Here is a 21,486-nt window from a genome sequence, read left to right as displayed (position 1 = left end):
GGGAGGGCAAAAAGATTGATATAGAGGTTCCCCTAAAATTTAATTTTTGTTTTCTATACTCATATATTTCATCGGTCTTCTCATTTTCAAACATTCTATGAAACATCTGTCTAGAGTCACATTCGGATTGCTAAATAAATCTCCATATTAAAACCAGACTCCATCACACCTATGGTGAAATGTCCTATCCTTGTAAAATGAAACACGTTATGCTTGCCTATGGTTTGTGTTTTGAAATGAAACTGGGGCTAGTCCATTCAGAAGCAGTTTAAAAAATCGTACCACCACCAAAGTGACTAGGGACTGTGTCGCAATCATCTCCAAAATACTGCCTTTCATTGCCCAAACACAATGAACTATTACAGATATATTTTTACTCTCAATATGTAAAATATATTTGTAAGGCTACAGAACTCTCCTTCATGTACATTTCACATATTCCACATCCATCACTTGGTGGAGGCTGAAAAGCCTGGTTCATTCTTGTTCATCTGTAGTAAACGGCAGTTACAGGTGGTAGATTAGTTCTACGAAGTCCTTGCCTGTCTTAAAAAGAATCTTGAAATCTGTGGCTGAAGATCGATTTTGCTAACCCCAGTGCTATTAAAGGATTAAGGCATGAGATACTGTTGAACCTAAGCGCTGAATATGTATATCCTGATCTTCTTTTTCTCCAGTCATTATTGAAGGAAAACATTATGTCTCTAAATCTATTTTCCCATTGCAAGTGTTCTAAGGGGGACTACTTATAAATGTTAGATAGATTTTAGTAGTCCTATATAATAAGGAAGTATAACCACCACTGGGGAGCTTACTTTTATGGGTTAGTATTTAAAGAGTATTAGCCATAGATAAAATCACTGCCATCACCACTTCCAAATGAGTCTTATTTTCCCAAGATGGACACTACCTCTAGGATTCTGGTAATAAGCGTTGGCCATATAAATTTCATTTCTCTTTCCATTTCTTGCCAACATGTCATCTGCCAATGGCCCTGGTTCTTCTTTCATAAAAATAACCTTGTTGACTCCACTTAATTGTCACACTGGCCTAAAGCCAACAAGGGCAGTTGGCATTATACCAAGCTACAGCCATTTGTCAGAATATGCTAAACATCCATGAACACAGTTGCTCCCCACTCTTCCATTCAGACATAACTCCTCTACACAATTCTGACTTGTCTCTGTGAGTTGAAGTGATTGTGTCAATAGCGACTCCAGTTCTCTCTAGTATTGAATATCAAAGCAAAATCTTAAAGTATGATTCATGACTAGATCATGGTTAATGTCCATCTTCATTGATAGCAGGTCAAGCCAAGTTAGTTAGGGGCTAAAGCCAACACTTGGCCAAAAATTCCGAAGGACATCAAGGAAGCTGAGTTAGGAGTTCGAATTGGGGGCCAGCAAAGAGAATACTGAAGGGAAACCAAAAATGGGTGTAACTGCACTTCAAAGTGAATTCGTAGGAAGAGGTGGAGGAGCTAAGAGAACTGTCCAGGGCTCTGCAGGGACCGGTTGCCTTTGACATCCTGATAGGAAAGAGCACTGCTCCACTCCAGCTGGTGTTATAGGCGGAGCAACCCACAGAATGGAGAGATGGACACAGAAAGGAAAGCAGTAAGTCAAGACTCTGAGAAGCTAAAATGGAGCAAACAGCTGTGCCAAGGGGATGGAGATGAAAGATGTGACACGCCCAGTCGGGCATGGCTCAGCGGTTAAGCGTCGACCTAGGATCCAGGCGATCGGGGGTTCGATTCCCGGTCAGGGCACAGGCCCGGGTTGCGGGCTGCAGCCGATCAATGACTCTCTCATCATTGATGTTTCTAGCTCTCTCTCTCCCTCTCCTTTCCTCTCTCTGAAATCAATAAAGATATATTTTTTAAAAAAAGAAAGAAAGATGTGACACAGAGGAAGAACCAAAAAAGGGGAGGAAAATGAAATGAAAGTGCAAATCATGTGTGAGGTGCAAAAAAATAAAAATAAAAATCCTTGTAACTACTTTCTGAAATGAGTCTTATTAACCCATTTTTCAGATCAGAAAACTGGGGGTCAGAAACATTCAATAATTTGTCCAGGCATGCACGACTAATAAGGAGCAGAACTGAACCTCAAACCCGCATCTACTGGTTTCTACAATCCAAACTCTAAGCCACTCTCAAGAGCTTTTCTGAGGAAGGAGCAACAGGGCAGCTTTGGGATTGGGATTTATTTCACAGGGAGGGGAAAGAGACTTTCTGGAAAATCACAGAAAAAGAGGATCTGCGGACTCTAGGATATCCAAGGATGGGTCCCTTGATAAGGAGACTGTGGCAATTTAACAGTAGGAATTTCAGAATGAAATTGAGATTTCTGGCTCTTACCTTAAAAATGATGCGCTTTTGGTTCCAGAATGCTTATCCTTATTAGCATCAGAAGTAACGTATTTGCTCATAGAATAGCCAGCCTAGTAAAAGGGTTTAAATGGAAAATGCAGAAAAGGGGGAGGAAGAACAGGAAGAATAATGCCTAATATTACTGAAATAAATAACTGGCGACTGCATGACTTTGAGTGCAATATGCTCTCCCTAGAATGTCCTTTCTCCCAATATTCGCCTCATACAGCCTCGTGATTTTAGATCAAAGTGACATTTAGGCCATTTTCACAGGGAAATTTCCACTTTCCCTCCTCCGAATCTCTCAACACTCCCTCTGCTAACACTATTCTTGTCTGGGTTAGGTCTTCTACCTCCTAACATGGAATATTCCTACCATGGAATAACTTACATTTCATAAAGCGCTTATGAAGTGGCTGAATGGGAAGACGCTGGACCTACAGCCTGGCTTCGAATCTGACCTGGGTCCACTACTTTATACCTGTAGGATTTTCCCAAGTTCCTTAAGCCTTCTGTATCGCCTGTTTCTTCACCTTTCAGTGACGATGGTGACACTAATAGTCCCTAGTACATGGAGTTATTGTAAGGATGAAAGCAGTAGATGAATCAGTGCTTAGGACAGTGTTTGGCATGCGCTGACACTATATATTTCGCTATCATTACTATTACTAGTACTAGCCCCTAAGTTTCCTGAACACAAGGATGTGGATTCCTCAGAGTAGCTGCAGTACACGTTGAAAAACCAGTAGATGCTTGCTCAGTGCCTCTCTGTGCAGGGCGCGCTCAATAATCCACAGGCTGGGAGGTGTATGTGAATATTGGATGTTATTAGAGCAGATTAAAGCTAATGCGCTCTCTGAACTCTAGTGACTCTAAATCTCAATCCTTGACAGCAGAGCAGTGCCAGGCTCTTATGTTGAAAATAATAATATTTATTGCACATTTTCTATGTGCCCAGCTCTGAGCAGACATTTTACATCTATTATCTCATTCAGTTCTCAAAACAACCCCACAAGGTAGGGTGTGTCATTTTCTTCACAAAGCAGATGGAGAAACAGAGGCCCATGGAAGTTAAATAATGTGTCCAAGTTCACAACCATATAGGTAGCTTAGTCCAAGGCTATTTAAGCATATATGTTTAACACGTCACCCAGGCTCTCCATCTCCATCTTTGGCAACGTGCTCAACTTTCCAGGTTGTGAAAGACATTCCCCTCACTCCACCCTAAAAAAGATAATCCAGACATTGGGAATGCTGAGAGAGAGGTCTTGGAGGAGGAGCTGGAAAGGCTGAACTCTGAGTAAAAAAGGGCTCAGGGCAGGACATGACCCTGAATGTACTAGGTAGTCAGGGCATTGTTTCTATGAATGACAGAAAGCAGGTAACAATCTAAAAGCTGTCCTGGATTATCACAGGGCAATCTTACAAAGCCTCACAGATCTGTGCCATCAAAACCTAGGAGAGGGAATGGTTCTAATAACTGGAATTTGCTGGTTGTTATAAATTGAATATTTGTATCTCCCCCACCCCCATTCATATGAGACCTAATTCCCAGTGAGAAAATATTTGGAGTGTAGCCTTTGGGGGGTGATTAGGTCATGAGGGTGGAGCTTTCATAATTGGGATTAGTGTCCTTATAAAGGAGACTCCTATTCAGCCACGTGAGGACACAGGGAGAAGACAGCTATCTACGAATTAGGAAGCGGGTTCTCAGACACTGAATTTGCCAGCACCTTGATCTTGGACTTCTCAGCCTCCAGAACTGTGAGAAATAAGTGTTTGTTGTTTAAACCACCCAGTAAATGGTATTTTGGTTATAAGGGCCGAAACAGACTAATACATTGGTGAAAGAGAATGTTCCATTTAAAAGCACACTAAGAGAGAAGCAAAATGATGTATGTTTTTACTTGGGGGAAATCATGAACACAAGGGTAGAGACATCTAAAATTAGATGACAATAGAACTAGAAAGGGATAAAAAGTGGAGTTGTTTCTTGTGTATTGTTATTGCTATTATTATCCTAACATCTATCAAGTGCTTACTATGTGCCTGGCTAAACTAAATACACTGCAACCATTAACTCATTTACTTCTCCCAACAGCCTTATGAGTGTTACCAGCACCCTTACATTAAAGATGAGAAAACTGAGGCATGGTGATGTCAAGTAATATGCCCAAGGTCAAACAGCTAACAGATGGTGGATCAGGAAGCCTACAAGAAGCCTTTTGGCAAGATGGAGGAAATGGATGCTCATTTCTAACACAGACCACAAAAGTGTCCTAAGAATAGTGTAGTAAACATGAGTGATTGCAACTACACAGACATCTGCTGGACATATCACTTAACTTAAGGCAAATATATGACAAGTCTCCAACCTCCCTTGTTGACGACTCCATCTCCCAGAAGGTAGAGAAAATGATAAGGAGACGTGTTTCTCTCACTGACTCAAAAAGGAGACACTGGTAAGTTGAAGGCAATAGAAACCTTTAGATAAAACAATCATCTTAGCTTAGAGCCCATAAGTACATTATAAAGCAAAAACCATAGGCTTTAGGAAAGTTCTCTAACACGAAGTAGGTATAATCCCATGTCCTGAGACACTCTAAAAAAAGAGATGAATTAAAAGTTGGGAAGGTTCGTTGCCTATTGAAACCTGTGTGCCTGTACTGGGTGCTCACCATTCAATCTAGGTTTCTAAAGACCATGTACAAACATTTACACAGTGGGATATTACTTGGCCATAAAAAAGAATTGAATCTTATCATTTGCGACAGCATGGATGAACCTAGAGGGTATTATGCTAAGTAAAATAAGTCAGTCCATCAAAGACAAATACCATATGATTTCACTTATATGTGGAATCTAAAGAGCAGTATACATGGGCAAAGAAAACAGAAAACAGACTCAGAGACACAGAGAACAGACTGGGTTGCCCGAGGGGAGGGGGGCTGGGGGACCGGGTGAAAAAGGTGAAGGGATTGAAAAGTACGAATTGGTGGTTACAGGATAGTCGTGGGGATATAAAATTCAGCATAGAGACTACAGTCAATAATATTGTGATAACTATGTATGGGGCAAGGTGAGTGCTAGAAATATCAGGGGGACCACTTTGTAAAGTATGATTGTCTAACCACTACCATGTACACCTGAAACCAATAAAAAATAATACTGAACGTAAACTGTGAAGGCTACTACCCCAGGTGAGCCTGAAGCTTGAAAAAAACTGCTACAAATGACTGAAGAGGTTTTGGTCTGTTTTTATTAAGGCATGTTTAGAGCAAGAAGAGCAAGGATGGGACAGATGTGCAACTCACGCAATGCCATTGGATGCCGGAGATCAGGGAGGCTTTCTCAGTGACCAGCTTGCTTTGTGAAAAAGAATGATCATTGACTTAAAAGGGTCAAAGTAATGATCAATAACCGTAAATTGAAGCCTAAGATAGGCAAAGTGCTCATAAGAAGGCACTCAACTGTTCTAAATGAATTAAAAGTATACCTCAGAGTGGTGATAGGTCTTGTTGATTGGATTACCTAGTCATAGTAGCTAAAGTTTCAAGACTGCGGTACAGCGAAATGCGTCAGGAGAAAGGAGACAGCAAATATTGACTTTGGTTTTCAAAAGGGACAGGAAGCCCATGGGCTCCTTAGACTAGACCGAGAAACATCACGTTGATTGAGTGTAAAATTCGAGACTAGGCTATTAAAAGGATGATTTATAAGCACTTAGGGGGAAAAGAAAAAAAAAAAAAGCAGTAACCATGAGAAGGCAGCATAAATTCTCTAAGAACAAGTCATGTAAGACAAATCTCATTTCATTTCTATTTTTGACATGGTTGGATTGGCAGATCCGTAAAAACGTATGTACGCCGTACCTGGATATCAGCAAGGCATTTGACAAGGTCTCTCATGATATGCCTGTGAACGAGCTGGAAAAATGTGGGTTGTATGTGAGTGAAAGAATGCTGCCCGATGGGAAAATGTCAACCCGCAGGAAGGCTCCAGAGCTCTGACCTTGATCTTGTCCTATGTATCATTTTTGTTAATGACTCACATAAAAATGAAGAAAGCACACCTAACACACCTACTGAAGACACAATTATGATAGCGGTACTATGCAAATACTTTGTGTGGCAGAATTAGAATTCAGTTACGTCTCCACAGGCTAACGAGGCGAAATCAAATGAGGTAAAATCAAGCCTCTAAACACATTCCCACCTGCACTCCCCCCTCATCCCAAACGCACAGTTTAAAATAGCTTCAACTATATAATTATGGATTAAATAAAATGTGGCTTAGCCTCAGAACTTGTTCAAAAGTTTTAAGAGTTCAGTTAAAAGTGTATCTAAAGTGTATTCTCGATGTGTATCAAATGGTGTGCGTGGCCACCAAAAAAAGCTGACACCGAAGTGGACAGCGTTAACAGAAATATTCAGTTAGGACAAGGGACACAACTGATTGCTGGCCATTCCTAAGTCACTTCATCTAAGTCATTCCATCTAAGGCACTTCAGATGTGCTCAAGGGGTGGCCAGAGATGACCATGCTGGTGCTTTTATTAATCCCAGGACCTTTGTGTCCCCTTAGCCTCAGCTGACAGAGGGAATAACGGACAGGGCTTGCCAAGAAACTTAAACGCAGCCTAAAAGAGATGAACTGGGCTCATCCAGCTCCCTCTCCGAGGTTTTTGAAATGAAGGGGAACAGAATTAGCCACCCCAAAATATGCCTCTGGCATATTTATTATTTGGGGCTGATTGTTTTTAAGAAACTGCAGACACGGGAGAAGCTCTGGAAACTGAGTAGGAGTTAGCCTTCGTCAGAGGCGTTTACTTTTATAAAGGAAATCTCCATTTGTAAGGGTGTCTCCCTCTCTGTACCAGGAAGAAGAGGGTGACTCAATCTCTAGAGACTCTTCTTTTAAATTGACATTTTTAGAGAGAGAGAGAGAGAGAGAGAGAGAGAGAGAGAAACATTGATGTGAGAGAGAAACATGGATCAGTTGCCTCCCGCTGGAGCCCTGACTGGACTGAACCAGAAACACAGGTATGTGCCCTGACTGGTGACCGAACCCACACCGTTTCGGTGCAGGGGGTGCCCTTAACAATGGAGAAGGAATAACAAGCTTACTCTTGTTCCCTGTGCTTTTCCTGAAAACCTCCCACAACTTGCTCCCCACCCCCAACATCTCTCTTTTGTCATTATGTAAAGATGGTATTTAAGGTGGCGGCTGGGGCCATTTCAGTTTTGCTGGATCAGCCCTGTTCAGCTTTTATGATAGGGTGGTCTCAGCTGAGAACCTATAAAAGGAAAATCATCTTCCCTTCCCTACAAAACCCAGGCCTAGCAAGAGAATCGGGCAGTTAGCAGAGGAACGTGCAGTTAGTTGAAGGGCTGGAGGGAGGGGTGCCAGGGGGTGCAGATGCAGTGGAAACCGGACGCTGTTATGACAAAGTAGAAACTATGCGGCAGACAAAAGAAATATTAAGCTCAGGATAGACTACTGGACAAAGAAAGAGACCAAGAGGGGCAAAAATGCAAAGGATTGCCGAGTCGTCTTAGTGCCAGAGACCCATAGGCCTTACCTTCCAGCGGGAATTGACCACAGTTTCCCGGGTTCCCAAAAAGCTGTTTGCAAATTTCTCCAGGCATCCTGAATGACCCCTGCTCCTTGCAACCAAAGAGCCTACTAAGAGCCCACACCGACATTCAGCCTTGGCCATGACACTTCAGCAGCAATTTGGACACACTGGAGCGTGAGACCAGCGTGCGGAGAGGCCAGGATGAAGGATCTGAAACCACTTAATGTGAGGAACAGCTGAAGGAACTGGGGAGAAACATTTAGCTCAAAGAAAGGAAGAATCAGGAATACTGAAGGGCCTTCAGGTGTGAGAGGGATTTTATCTATTCTGTGAGACCGTAGAACTAGATCTGGGAGAAATGGGGAAGGTTAAGAGGTGGGAGATTCTGGTTCAATAAGAACATTCCAGCAGCTGTTGAGATGGCATGGAATGCCTTAGGAATGAATCAGTTCCCTACTATGGGGATACTTAAGCAGAGGCTGGTGGCCACTTAGTAGGGGTAGTGATATTTCCTTTGATTTGTCTAGTGTTTTACAACATATGAAGCACTTTCTGCTACACTAGCTTGATCTTCCTAACAACCTGTTGAGACAGGCACTTTTATATTCATTTTTCCAGAGGAGGAAGCTGGGGCTCAGAGAGGTTATGTTACACAGCTCAAGAGTAGGCGTCAGGGGCACCCACAGTTACCTTTGATCGAGTGCACGTGAGAACATCTTAAAGGACACATTTGGAAAACGCTAGCTGATCAGACTGATAGGTTTTCTAGATTGTTTTTTTTTAAATTCATCTTCGTGATGCCGAAGATATTTTCAAATATACTAAAAAGGTACTCTCTGCTCAGTCTCACATGAAAACTTATGTTCTTCTCTGCGTCTTAAACGAAACTGAGAGCAATTAATACATTCCTTGCATAGATACAGAAGGTCCGTGGGTGTAGGTTGTACAAACATGCCTAGATGTACATTTCAAATAAGGATAGTTTTCTCTCTCCATTTGCCTGAGCCCATCCCCCACCCCACCCCCAGATTCCCTGATATTTGGCTTCTTGGAGGAAAGGAGTGTGTTTGCTTGTGAGGGTTACTAGTTAGCCAGATTCCCAGTGCTTCCTTAGCTCTGTCACTAAGCCTTGCAAAGGAATTAAAAGAAGAATGCCTAATCACCACTGTTAGGGAAAACTCCTTGAAGATCTACAGCGGCGCCTCGGTTTCCGAACGTCTCCGTGGACGAGCGTTTCGGGTCCGGGCGCCGAAAACCCCGACGGCAATGCTCCGGTTCCCGAACCCGCCTCGGAAGTGGAACGTGCCCCGCGGCCTCCGCTGAGGGCAAGATCCCGAGGCCTGGCTGCCAGCTGCGGATCCCTCGGTTTTCCAACGTCCCCAAGCTCCAACGGGCTTCCAGAACCGATCACATTCGGAAACCGAGGTCCCACTGTACTGTACGTGAATCGCCGCTTTGCTCACTTCACTCGCCTCCCTGCCTTCAATTAAAAAATAAAAAAGAACTCTCCACAAGCCCTATCACTAGCACGGTTCTAATTGGGTTATCTTCACCCTATGTGCTGACTGCTATATTTTCTCTTGGGAGATAGCAGAAACATCACGTTATGAAACTATGTAATCTAGTAAGTGATGGATGGCATAGAGTTTCCTGGATCTGGGCCAAAGTGCTCTCGGTTTGTTGATGGTGACATATTCTGTGATGCCATGCCTGGCATTTAACTTAATATGCTGCTTAGGGAAAAAATAACCAGCCTCATAATGTGGGTTTATTAGTCCTCTCATTTCCATTCCAATTCCCAGACAGTGCGATAGCAAAGGATCAGGATTGACACCAGAAATTGCTTATGAGGTGACATACCCACTGTTTACATACAAACGTGTTTAGAACAAGCTTTGGTGGTAGATCTAAATAGGGCACATAGAAGACTAGGGGAAGTCCTTGAATTTATAGGATAACAGAATACTGTGTTTTATTAGGTAGTGTTTTTCTCTGTGAGTAGAAAGTTGTAATTTTCGATTTAAGATAGCGACTGGAAATGATGAACAGTTTCTCAGTTAATGGCATCTAGTGCTAAAAATATATTATGATCATGGGACCTAGAGCTGTGGAGGAGTAGAATTTTAATCACATGACAAAGATTTGAGAAGTGAATCTGGAAACCTAAATACATAAAGGGACAGAAAAAACAGAGGCAAACTTCTTTGCTCAAAAGGCCAAACCTTCATTCCCCCTAAAGGCAGAATCAAGTTTTTAAAACTGCACAGGGACTTCCAATTCACGAAGACAATCCCGTCCTAAAATGTTTAAAGGCAACTTTACTCTTTCTTTCAAAGAATCCTATAATAAATAAAATGCTCACTATCGCTGGATTTTCCCGTAACACTGCAGTTTCTCAGAACAAGGGGCGATTGCCTTTTAGCAGCGTTTTTTGGGGGGTGCCTGCCTGCGGGGTACTTAGGCATGTGTGGTTTCATCTTTTCGCGTGGATCTGCTTTGGTTCGCGTTTGCTGCCGCGCCTGGATCTGGATCACGCGCGCCCGTGCGCGCATCTGGGCCTGTGCGCGCATCTGGGCCGTGCGCGCATCTGGGCCCGTGCGGGGCTCTGCAGCTCTGTGGCCCAGCGGGTGTCTCTGCAGCCGCCTGTGGCGAGATGAGTTTCCGCGCTCAGCGGAATCATCCTCTGCTAATCCTGAAGTTTAGTCGGATCAATAACCGTTCAAGTACCTGGTCTCCAATGGTATGTTGCTGTTCAAGACCCAGCTGTTGTGCAGATGAACCGAATCCTGTGTGCTGGTTGGAGGGGCCGGCGCGGCGGGGCTGGGCTGGCTGCGGGTGGTCATGGATCGCCTCTGGAGAGAGTCAGCTGCGGGGGGTGGCTTCCTGGCGCAGGTGCAGGCATGCGGGGGTGGAGGTGGCGGCGGGAGGGGTCTGAAGGTGAACTGGTTGTGCGGGCTGCTCTGCATGTCTAAAAGCGGAGAGAGAAAAAAAAACACACAAAATAGAGACTTACTCTCCCGCTTGGCAGTCAGGAAAACACAGCCTGTCGGACTTCAGATCTCAGAAGCACATAACCCGGGAGGGGCGGGGAGAGTTAAGTTCAGTCTATCCGTAAAAAATGTCACTTGGCTTTCAAAAACACGTGCGCACATGCTCATGAAATGTAAAACGTTCCCAGTTGCATTTACATGTAAATTCTTCAGGGCCGTTGCAGCTCCCAAGGAAATGAGGCCGCCTCGCACAATTTGTCATCGTTTCTGCTCCTGAACAAATAAATCATCAACAAGACGCGAAGTTACAGAACAGAAGTGAGCCGATTTCCATCAGCCGCGCAAGTCTCACTTAGGAAAAGACCCGCGAAAGGCACGGATTTATTGCAGGGGAAATCATTCAGCACTTCCAATAAAACTCTAAGGCCACCTTCTGGCTCACCTCAAAAGGGGGTGCGAGGCTGCCTGCACGGGAGCAAATCCGTACTTCAGAAAAGGGGCTCACAAGTGGGTAACTCAACTGCAGGACACGAATCTCTCGGCCAGCCCCCCCTCATCAGAGCGCTACTTGTAAAAACAGGCCAAAAGGTGTGCTCAGGTTATTATATATATCTCCGTGGTGACGCAAAGCACAGTCTGCACCCCGAGCCCCCTGCCACACCTTTCTAGGAGCTCTGCCTTATTAACAGCAGCACAGGCCGCAGGGACACAGTTGTTTTTCTGCCTATTTGCAGAGGACGCAGCCTGGGACAGCGATCCTCAGACTTCTGTTGTTGCTATTATTTGGTATTTTCCCACTGTTTTCCTGGCAGGCACCCGTAAAGACAGTGAGTTAGAATTTGGCCCATGAGAAATACCCCAATTAAACCCCTTTGAAAAGAAATCGCTACTGTAGCTGATAGCCACCTCTCTTCCACAGGAGAAACCTAATAGATGTCAAATGATTTCTTGTCACGCCAGCACGTTCTGGATAAACTTTGCCGACTGCAATGGCTTTGCCCTACCTCCCAGATGACTGAGAGTTGAAACGCAGAGAAATGCCAGAGGCTTTTGATGCCTAGCAAAGGGCTCAGCTGGTTTGTGGGAGACACACTTTGCAGTGGCTGATCACAGAGGGGGGAAAAATCACTTCTTTCAGTCCTTCCACTTTAAACTTGAATTTTGAACACATTGGCATGGTTTTCATATTTAAAAATACTAGTGCCCCAAGAGCATGACAAATTCTTCACTGTGTTTTCTAGTATAGGTGGCTCTTCCTTTAAATGAACTTGCTAGCTGAAAAATGGAGTTGTACAAAAGATAGATAGAGAAGGGAGTGGAGACGATCCACTTTATAGAAAGAATTGCCTTAGATAGTTAGCTACCCTTGTATATTTAAAAGGAACTAAAATGCTTCATGAATTCTCCAAATCACCTCCATTATTCCAGGCCCAGCCCAAATCCCATATCCACTAAAAAATCATCGCAAGGACTTAACATCTCATTAATTTTTTTAAACCCCTGGGCTTGTCCTCATAACCGTAATCAGAAGCATGCTTTCCATCCTTGGGAATCAAAGCAGCATTGAATGCTGGAACCCAAAGGGCCGTGGACATCCTCTCATTTTGCAGATGAGAAAACTGACACCCAGAGAACTGCTTGTCCAGGGATACTTGGTAAGTGAGTGGTATGGTCTAGATTAGAACTCACACGTCTTGACTCTGACCAGTGCTCTATTTACTATATATTGCAGATCTCCGTAATGATTTCTCTTTTCACCTCAAGATTCGAGACCCAGAATCCTCCACATTTTCTGGATTTTTCACTTATGACACACCACCTTGCTTTGCAGTGATTTGTTTATAAGTGTGCTTACCTCTTAGGTCATAGCTCCTTAAATTTAGGGGCAAAGGCAGTGTGGTGCAACGCTATGCAACACAGCAGAGTAGAAAGAGCACACAATTTCGGGGTGTGGCAAACTTGCTTTTGAGTTCTGCCTCTGCCATAGTGAAACTTTAACCCCTCATTTGTAAAATGGATACGATATTTCCCCCCTAACAATTGAGATTAATTAATGTAAAACGTTATTGAACATAGTATGTCAGTGGCTATTTCTTCACCGAATGTAGTAGAAGCATGACTGGAAATGACCATAAGGGTCACCTGGTTCAGCCCTCCCTCCTCCCTCCTCTATCTTATATATGAGGAACCCAAGGCTCAGAGAAATGAAGTGACTTGTTCGGTCATTCCACGTGTATGAATTTGCCTGCCTATGTCTGATGATTCCCAGCCCAGTACTCTTTCCAATACACTATTCTAGAAAATAAATGACTCTCTTCTCTGAATTTAACGTGTACCGTTCTTATAAATTTGGCTCCACAGCTTGCAATATTACAGCACCCCACTAATATCCCGTTTTTGTCTTAGGTTCCAAAATAGACTCCACGTTTCTTAGAGCAAGATCATCTACTTTCCTGTGTGCCACATAACATTGAGCCCCATGGAGGTACAGAGTAAGGTTCCTAAAAGCTTTTATTGGCAGAAGAGTGTTTGTTTCACTGCTGCGTGGGGCCTAGAGTGCCACCCTCACGGTTCCTTCGGCTTTTTCATTCTGGCGTAGCCATTGGATATCTATTTGATAGTTCACAGAGCAGTAGGCCTCTCCCTTGGAGGTTTCCGTGAAATCTATCCCAGCTCCGTGGGGAAGAACAATGAAGCCCTGGAGAGGGTGCTTAAGATCACGCCCCTCCGAGGCATGAAAGAGCAGCAGTGACACTCTACAGATTTGCCATTTAAATCCGTGCACTTAATGACACAGAGAAGAGAAGCAAAGGGGGGGAGTCCAGAGTTAGAAGAAGCAATCAATTTTAGGTCTCGGGTTCAGAACACATCCTAACGATATATATGCCTTCTATTATTCTAATCAGTCATGTTTCTTCTCTCAGTACAACCGTTCAGAAGAGAGAAAGCTTCTGTTCATTACAATTGTTCAGAACAAAAAAATCGCTCTTTATCATCTGGATTTACCACTTGCTGGATTTCCTCAAAATCTTTGCCACTCACTTATTATGATGAAAAAATAAACATAAGAATTCGACTTCAGCAAAAGGTACATTGGCATTATTATAAGATATTACGCCATTTCTGCCACAGGTAAAACTGCTTTGTAGAGTCATTTTGATTATATATATGTGTGTGTTTTGATTTGTATCTATTTTATTGTGTATTTTTGTTCCCTCATTTGAAATATGCAGAGCTTTCCCTACTTGTTAATATTGTCTTTAAAAGCTCTCACAATATTGGATTGTTGCACCGAGTGGAAAACATCCGGACCTTAAGCCCTTATGAAATGCAAATCATCTCAGCTTCAGACTTTTTTCACCTCAGGAAAAAGATGGAGAATGCACTCGTTCCCTCCCAAATGAAGTAATTTAATCCTTGGGCTCCGTGAAATGGGATTTGCCAGCATTAAACACTGATGAAAAATACATCAGGGTTCGGCGTCGGGAGCTCTAGAACACCCCTGCCAAGGGGAACTGGCAGCCACAGGCTTCGGCGCCGAGAGAGACGCAAAGGGGAAGGGGGTGCGGTGGTTCTGCAAACGTGGGTACCCAGGCCTGGTTATGAAGCTTTCTGAAAGTGAATAAAGTTTTCAGGTGGAAAGGTCCAATTCACATAATATACTTGGATAGGAGCCCGTTTCAGCTTTGAGGTCCTGAAATAACTTGGTACGAAAATCTCTCCTGGGGAGTGGAGGCCGGGGAGGCACAGATATTCCTCCAAATTGTACCTCCAAATCCAAGGCACTGCAGGTGTGGCAGAGCTGCTATGGCTAATCTCTGCTAACTGGATAGTTAGTGCTCAGTGGTCATCAGCTTAGTCTTAAGTGTATCTCGCTATGGACATATCTGTTCTCAACCTTCTAATTCTAACCAGAGGCTCGAATAATACGAATATAAGAAAATTGGTTTTCAGAAGAAATGGGTAAACAAGTATGCCTTTTCATTTTCCTGGCTAAAGTAATACTGCCTGAATGTTAACATACCAATATTACTATATCCCTAATAAAAGTAGATTCACTAGTTAAGTCAACCAGTGTATTGAGAAAGAAAGAAAGTCTATTAAGTGGCTAATGTCGAAGAGATGCTTGTGTGTATGTATGCGCACGTGTGCGAGCAAGACACAGACGACAGAGAAGAGGCAGAGGAGGGAGAAAGAGAGAAGAATTTGCAATGAAAACAGATGACTGCAGAAGAACCACAGAAGCTCTCGGGAAGGCTCACAGTAGATGCCAATGTTTTCCATTTTCCATGGTTTCAATCTGGTTCCGGAGAACTGCACCCTACCCGGCTCCTGAGCCCTGCAATCCCATGCACTGGCTCTGAGGTTGCAAAGTACATCCCTTTGAGGACTCTGAATGGCTCTCTCGCTAAGCCAGCGAGGAAGAGAATATACTCTATTAATTGTTGTCGGTTAGGCTGAGCTTCGTTACAGCCACTCGAAATAAAGGTCAACACCGAAGGCCTATACTCTTTTGACATGTTTGCGCTGAAACTCGTATTTGCACTTCAGTCTCTCCGTAAGCTGATACTTATCTTCAAAGGCTGTGCTAGGCTACACCTCCAGAAAGTCTAAACTTTCTTTTTTCTAGGTCTCATTAATCCTTTTTGTCTCGTTCTCCGGCGGGTCATACAAGCCTAAGAAGGAATCAAGGATTCACAGGACAGCCCTCCCCCAGCCCACTTCTCCCTGTCTCTGCTGCAGGGGGAATCCACCTGTGCTGTACCCTGCGCTGGCTTTTCACAGTGCAATTAGCCGATCGTAGGCATCGGGGTCAGTATCAGTGCCAATAAATGGCTGGTTTGTTAACTCAATCAACCCTCTGACATAGATTAAGACGAGCAAGCTAGGATTTCACAGCCAAGAAAAAAAAAGAGGGGACTGTGGCTAAATACTATTGTGCTTAATTTATTGAAGCAAATGTTCAAACTACCTAGTTGTCTTGGTTGTGAAAATACAGAATGGACACATCTTTGTTTATGTTTTCACAGTGGTTTGGCAATGTTAAAAAGAAGAAGAATGTATCACCTATTCATTTTTGTAAGTAGAATGGCAAAGAGCTCTACTTTACGGCTCCATTTGGAATTCTAAATGTCAAATTCTAAATATTAATGTATGGTATTAATTAACAATTAAAATTAGTGGTTGGCCAAGGCCTTTTTCACTATGGTTTCGAAGGAAACTCTATCACCCATTATGTATCATGAAACATGCAATAGATAATTGCCCTGTTTTATCTTATGCTGACAATGATGCTGTGGCTTCTATTATTAGGCAGTGAAGTATGTCAAAAAGGAAATATAAAAATGTAATGATCCTTAAAAGTTCATATTCAGTTTATACTCAAACTAAAGTAGTGTGTAGGTATTGCAATTATTTTCAATCCCCAAGTTCATTATTTATTTGCAAGTAGGTAATAGATGGTTATAAATTAATTGATAGTGAGTCATTTACTATATTAGCTAATAATAAATATTCTGGAATTTTACAAAGTTTTCATTTTCAGAGCTTCATTTTTATTAGACTATTATAAATGCTTGCCCTATATTTGTTCAAAAGCAATGGACGAAAGTCATTCTAATGCTATTTATGAAAGCGTAGCTCCATGTCTGGAGCACAAATCAAGGGAATATTATGACTGTGCCTAAAGTTCTAAGAAAAATCGTTTTCAAACTACCAGATGTTAAACAATGAGGGCAAGCTATAGAAAGAGGAATAAAAAACAAAAAGCAAACGACAAGAAAGATCCTAGAGGATAAAAGCAAAGCCTGGAGATTTAGGGAAGGCCGGGGAAGGCTTTAGCTGTTCCACCCCAACCTTTTATTGTCAAATAAAGACTGAAGAAAAAGGTACTGATTATTAACACCGCCATCTCACCATCATTGTCTGGCTTTTGGCGAGAAAGTTCCTCTGTACCCAGTAGTTCCTTCCAGTCCCAGCACAACTTTAAAATCAAAGGGGAGCCCAGCCGGTGTGGCTCAGCGGATGAGCGTCTCCCTAGGATCCAGGTGATCGGGGTTCGATTCCCGGGCAGGGCACAGGCCTGGGTTGTGGGCTCGATCCCCAGCAGGGGGCCTGCAGGAGGCAGCCGATCAGTGACTCTCATCATGGATGTTTCTCTCTCTCTCCCTCTCCTTTCCTCTCTCTGAAATCAATAAAGATATATTTAAAAAAATAAAATAAAAAAAAAAATAAATAAAATCAAAGGGGACCCATGGACACCCAGTGGAGAAGGGGAGAGGAGCTCCAGCACGTGTACTTGGGCACCGAACAGGTACCCAGCCCCGATCTGGGACAATGAAAAGAGGTGGCACTGTCACAACAGTATTAACAAGAACAATATGATTCTCAAACGTCACCCATGTGTTGGCCCACTGCTCCCGTTCAGCGGTTCTCAGATACAGGATCCAAACACACCAACGTCTGCGATCACTTGTTACTACGATAGAGGACTGACGTTCACAGATGATTTGTTTTAAAACTGGCGAATGACTGAGGTACCTCTAACAGTGCCGTTCTCACTGAGCTCTGCTCGGATGTGCTTTCCTGGATGGAAGAGACAGGGGTGGGGTTACGGCTCGTGCTGGGAATTGGGGACAATTCTGATTCTATAAACCATCTGAATATCTGATTTCCATACCCACGTGCCTGTCAAATGATTCTATGCATACCATGGGGGTGATGAAAGTTGGGTTATTTCTCCCCAAAATAAAAAGATGGGGGGTTGGGAGAAAAATCTTGGTATTCTCACAGGAGTGTTTTACACATGCACATGTTATTCAAATGTGTTGGGGCCAAAGAAATTGAGAATTGTGATCTCGATGGTTAATGGTAGAACACTACGGGCAGCCATCAGCCTTTCTGCCTGATATCCTCTGGGTCAGTGAGGGAGTCTCCTAAGGGGTATAAGCTGGGAAGTGACAGTTACATACAAATGCAAGAGTAAATTTTATTTCCCCCTTGCATTCAAGCAATGCATCTACTTGCCTTCTATCAAGACCTAGGTCTGAATCATCTTTATATCTCCCTCACGCTTACCCATAGTTTTATTCAATACAAGTTTATAATTTTGTTTATTTGCAACTTTAATTAATTTGAATAAATTCAAAAATTTAAAGTTGGAATTCATTTAAGTTTATTTTATAGAAAAGAAATAATTATAGTGAGTGTGGTGGGGGAGAGTGTTTTATGATGCTAAATATCTTATTGGATTGAATTCCTCACATTCCTACCAGCTGTTTTGGCATTGCGTGGGCACAGCCTGTATCTGAAGCTTTCTGCCTGAAATGTTCCTTGATTAATTCCCTCATTATTACAAATTTTCGTTTTCCTGTTTTTCAACATGTTATTTTAGTGAGATGTTAAATAGAGCTTTTTTTTTTTTTTTTTGGAGAGGTGCCGACATTAAGACCTATTACTAAGTCAGTCTTATAAACTTTGATTATGCTAAGCTATGCATATTTAACTCATTTTATTTTTCCTTCAAAATCTGATTCATTCCCTCAATTACATTACTGCTTATCTCCCTGGCCTCCCTCCAATTTAACTAGGTCTTTATGGTTCCCCAAACAAAATGCACCATTCCAGATGAACATCACCCAGAATACCAAAAAGTTATCTGACAAATTCTTTTGTAACGATGTCTTTTCACATGTAGCCTCAAATTACGTATGGATTGCACTTGAGACTTCATTAACTGGAAGATGGCCAATGAAGTCATGAGAAGGCAGCTCAGTTAGGAAATATACTGATATATTGATATAGGTGTGTCTGCTAGTGGATCAAGCGAAATGTCCATCAAAACAAGTAAATTAGTGGAATCTACTGATAGACTGTTAGAGCAGATTGAACAACTGGTGAATTCAAACAGGTTCCTCCTCACTCCCATCCGCTGAGATTTACTATTTGTATGCCTTAGGAAAACTAAAAAATTAGCTCATCTCAAGGGGAAGAAAGTCAGCCTGCATAAAAAGAAGAAAAAAATCGAGAGTATGTGTTGAGGAAACTATGAATGCATGAGATTGCAGTGATAAATACAAATGGTAATTCTAGAAAGTAAGAGAATATTTCAGAGGTGGTGATGATAACAATTTCCTTGAAGAAAGTCTCTTAAGCAAGTTAATTCTTAGTTAAGGGCATTTAAATAACTTTTTCCAAATGGTACTCGGGAAACATTTTATGTGCGATAGGTGAAATGCTGGGAGGGACCGGGGATTAAACACGCATTGCTTATGTGAAGCAGATTTCCAAGAGGCCTCTCGTAGTCCTTAAAATCAGTGAATGAGTGCATGGATGCTCCTTCCTACGTATTAATAGTAGGGTCTGCGCCAGACCAAACTGCAGAGTGTCATCTGGCTTCATGGATGGTTGCGATGGAAAGCTGGACTTGATCGAAGTTTCCTTTTACTTCGGTTTACTTGCCAACAGCAAGCAAGCACCGCAAAGGATGTAAATAAAATTAGGACACGAGCAGGTGTACAGGGCTCCATGTCGCCTCTTCTGCGCTTCACAAAGGCAAGCCTTGATCGGGTGGCCTTGCTAGTCCGCACAGAGTGAGATGTCTGACGGGGTGAAAGAACACAGTCCCATGAAATTGCTGTCTTTTGTACTCGCAGCCCCATTAGCATTTGGAAACAGCTTATGTAAAGCATAATTCTGTTCCTCAGGAAGTCCTATGCAGGCTTCATACCCAGCTCCCTGAGCTTCAAATTCTTGCTGTGGTGGCACTATGGCAATTTCCCTTTATCTGCATGCACAACACAGGGCCTAGGCGTTTCCCATGTATTCCCACTTAGGAGATTTCCACAGGCGAGTCTGGCTGGAGCCTACCACAGGGCCTTCTAGTGGTAATGAGAAAAGTCAGCTGCAAGTCGAGGTGTAGAAATGTGAGGGGATAAGAGGTGAAGTGTGACCCACTGCTGAAGCATGCTCTTCTTTGAGGCGGGGCTCATATCTTACTAATACGCTATTCCCGCTTGTAACACTCAAAGGAAATGATGACGGAGCCAAAGAAGAGAAGGAATTAAACCTAATTAATTAAGGAACACCTTGTATTCAGGAGGAGAAGACAAAAAGGAATGTGTCTTGGCTTCATTTGTTCGTTTTCAATACGGCGAATCGAGTATAGAAGACTTTCTCTACTACTAATCTACTTATTTAGAGGACTTCGCTGCACATAACATGTTCAGCTTAGTAAGTACAGTGTGACACTCACAAAGAACACAGTGGCTGAGTTAGAGACATTTGGATCAGATCAATTTGGCCTTCAATCACGGTTTGCTTTTGAGCGATCAAACATCTTCAAGCTTCTGTTTCCTCATCTGTAAAATGGGGACGGTGATAAGCATCTCTTAATATTTTGGTGAGAATTAAATGAGGTCATATGTATAAAAACACTTAGTAGAGAGTCTGGCACACGATAACCACTAAATAGGATTATTAAAATGAATGATCGATTATTGAACCCTCCAAAATCTATAAAATTCAGGTGCCCTCTAGTAGGTAACTTAAGAGAAAAGTCGATCTGATTCCAAGATATTCGATTATCTTAAACGTCTCCATTATCGTTAGCAAACATTTTACAATTTTCACAGGTTTCTTGTTTCCTTCCCAACAGTTCTAAGAAGCTATTATTGAAGTCATGAGTCAATCTGAGGACAGTTGACTTCTACCCTTTCCTCTTCCTCCAAGCCACACCAAACACTCCTTATTGATTAGCTCTCATATTATGCTTTCAGTCGCTTTACTTCACACAACAGACGCTGGTTCACAATTTTGAAGCGCTCCGAATGTGTTCGCTTGCATTTCCCCCTCTACGAAACGATTTGGGGGGATGCATGCATTTCTAAAGTACCTATTGCAATAACACCTCAGGACGCTGACATGAGAGCAAAGGGCGTGAAGAAAAACCATTTTCATGAATACAACATGGGTGCTTTGCATTTAGGAAGCAGCTTTCCTCTGCATCTCTCAAAGACCTTCGCAAATATTCACAGGGCCAAGCGGCAAGCCGAACCGCCTTTCGAAGAATTCCCTTGAAGGACATCAAACCCTACGACGGAAGGAGCTGGTTCAAGTGTCAGGAATAGTCAGAGAGATTTTGAAATAATATATATCAAAATACCATGGAACAAACTATGACTGCCACTTAAAAGTATGATCTTCCCCAGGTACAGCTTTCTTTGTTTAATTTTTAATGTATTGATTTTAGGGGTGGGGGGAGAGAGAAACATCGATTCGTTGTACTTGCTTATGCATTCATTGACTGATTCTTGTACATGCCCTGAGTGGGGACTTGAACCTGCAACCCTGGCGTATCGGGATGACACTCTAACCCACTGAACTACCCGGCCAGGGCCTTTTAATTATAGCTTTCATAGTAAATAAAGACACAGGAACTTTGTCAGATTGGCACCAAGACCAATATCCACATTATAAGCTGCTAATATTTGATCAGTTTTGGAACCATGTAGCAACCTGATTTAGGGAAGATGGCTTGCCACATAGTAT

The 21,486-nt window shown here is 42.7% G+C and overlaps 1 protein-coding gene across 1 annotated transcript in view; it reads right to left on the bottom strand.

Annotated features, from left to right (window-relative positions):
- TENM1 (teneurin transmembrane protein 1) overlaps positions 1-21,486 on the bottom strand; it is a 711,536-nt gene that overhangs the window by 309,613 nt on the left and 380,437 nt on the right. Inside the window, exon 7 of the mRNA XM_081125839.1 lies at positions 10,676-10,916. Within this exon, the coding sequence (XP_080981965.1) occupies positions 10,676-10,916 (241 nt within the window). The remainder of the gene's footprint in view (positions 1-10,675; positions 10,917-21,486) is intronic.

Source organism: Miniopterus schreibersii, assembly GCF_964146895.1.
Source record: "Miniopterus schreibersii genome assembly, chromosome: X".
NCBI classification, from domain to species: Eukaryota; Metazoa; Chordata; class Mammalia; order Chiroptera; family Miniopteridae; genus Miniopterus; species Miniopterus schreibersii.
The sequence above is the reverse complement of the archived record's forward strand: the minus strand, read 5'-3'. Positions and strand labels throughout refer to the sequence as shown.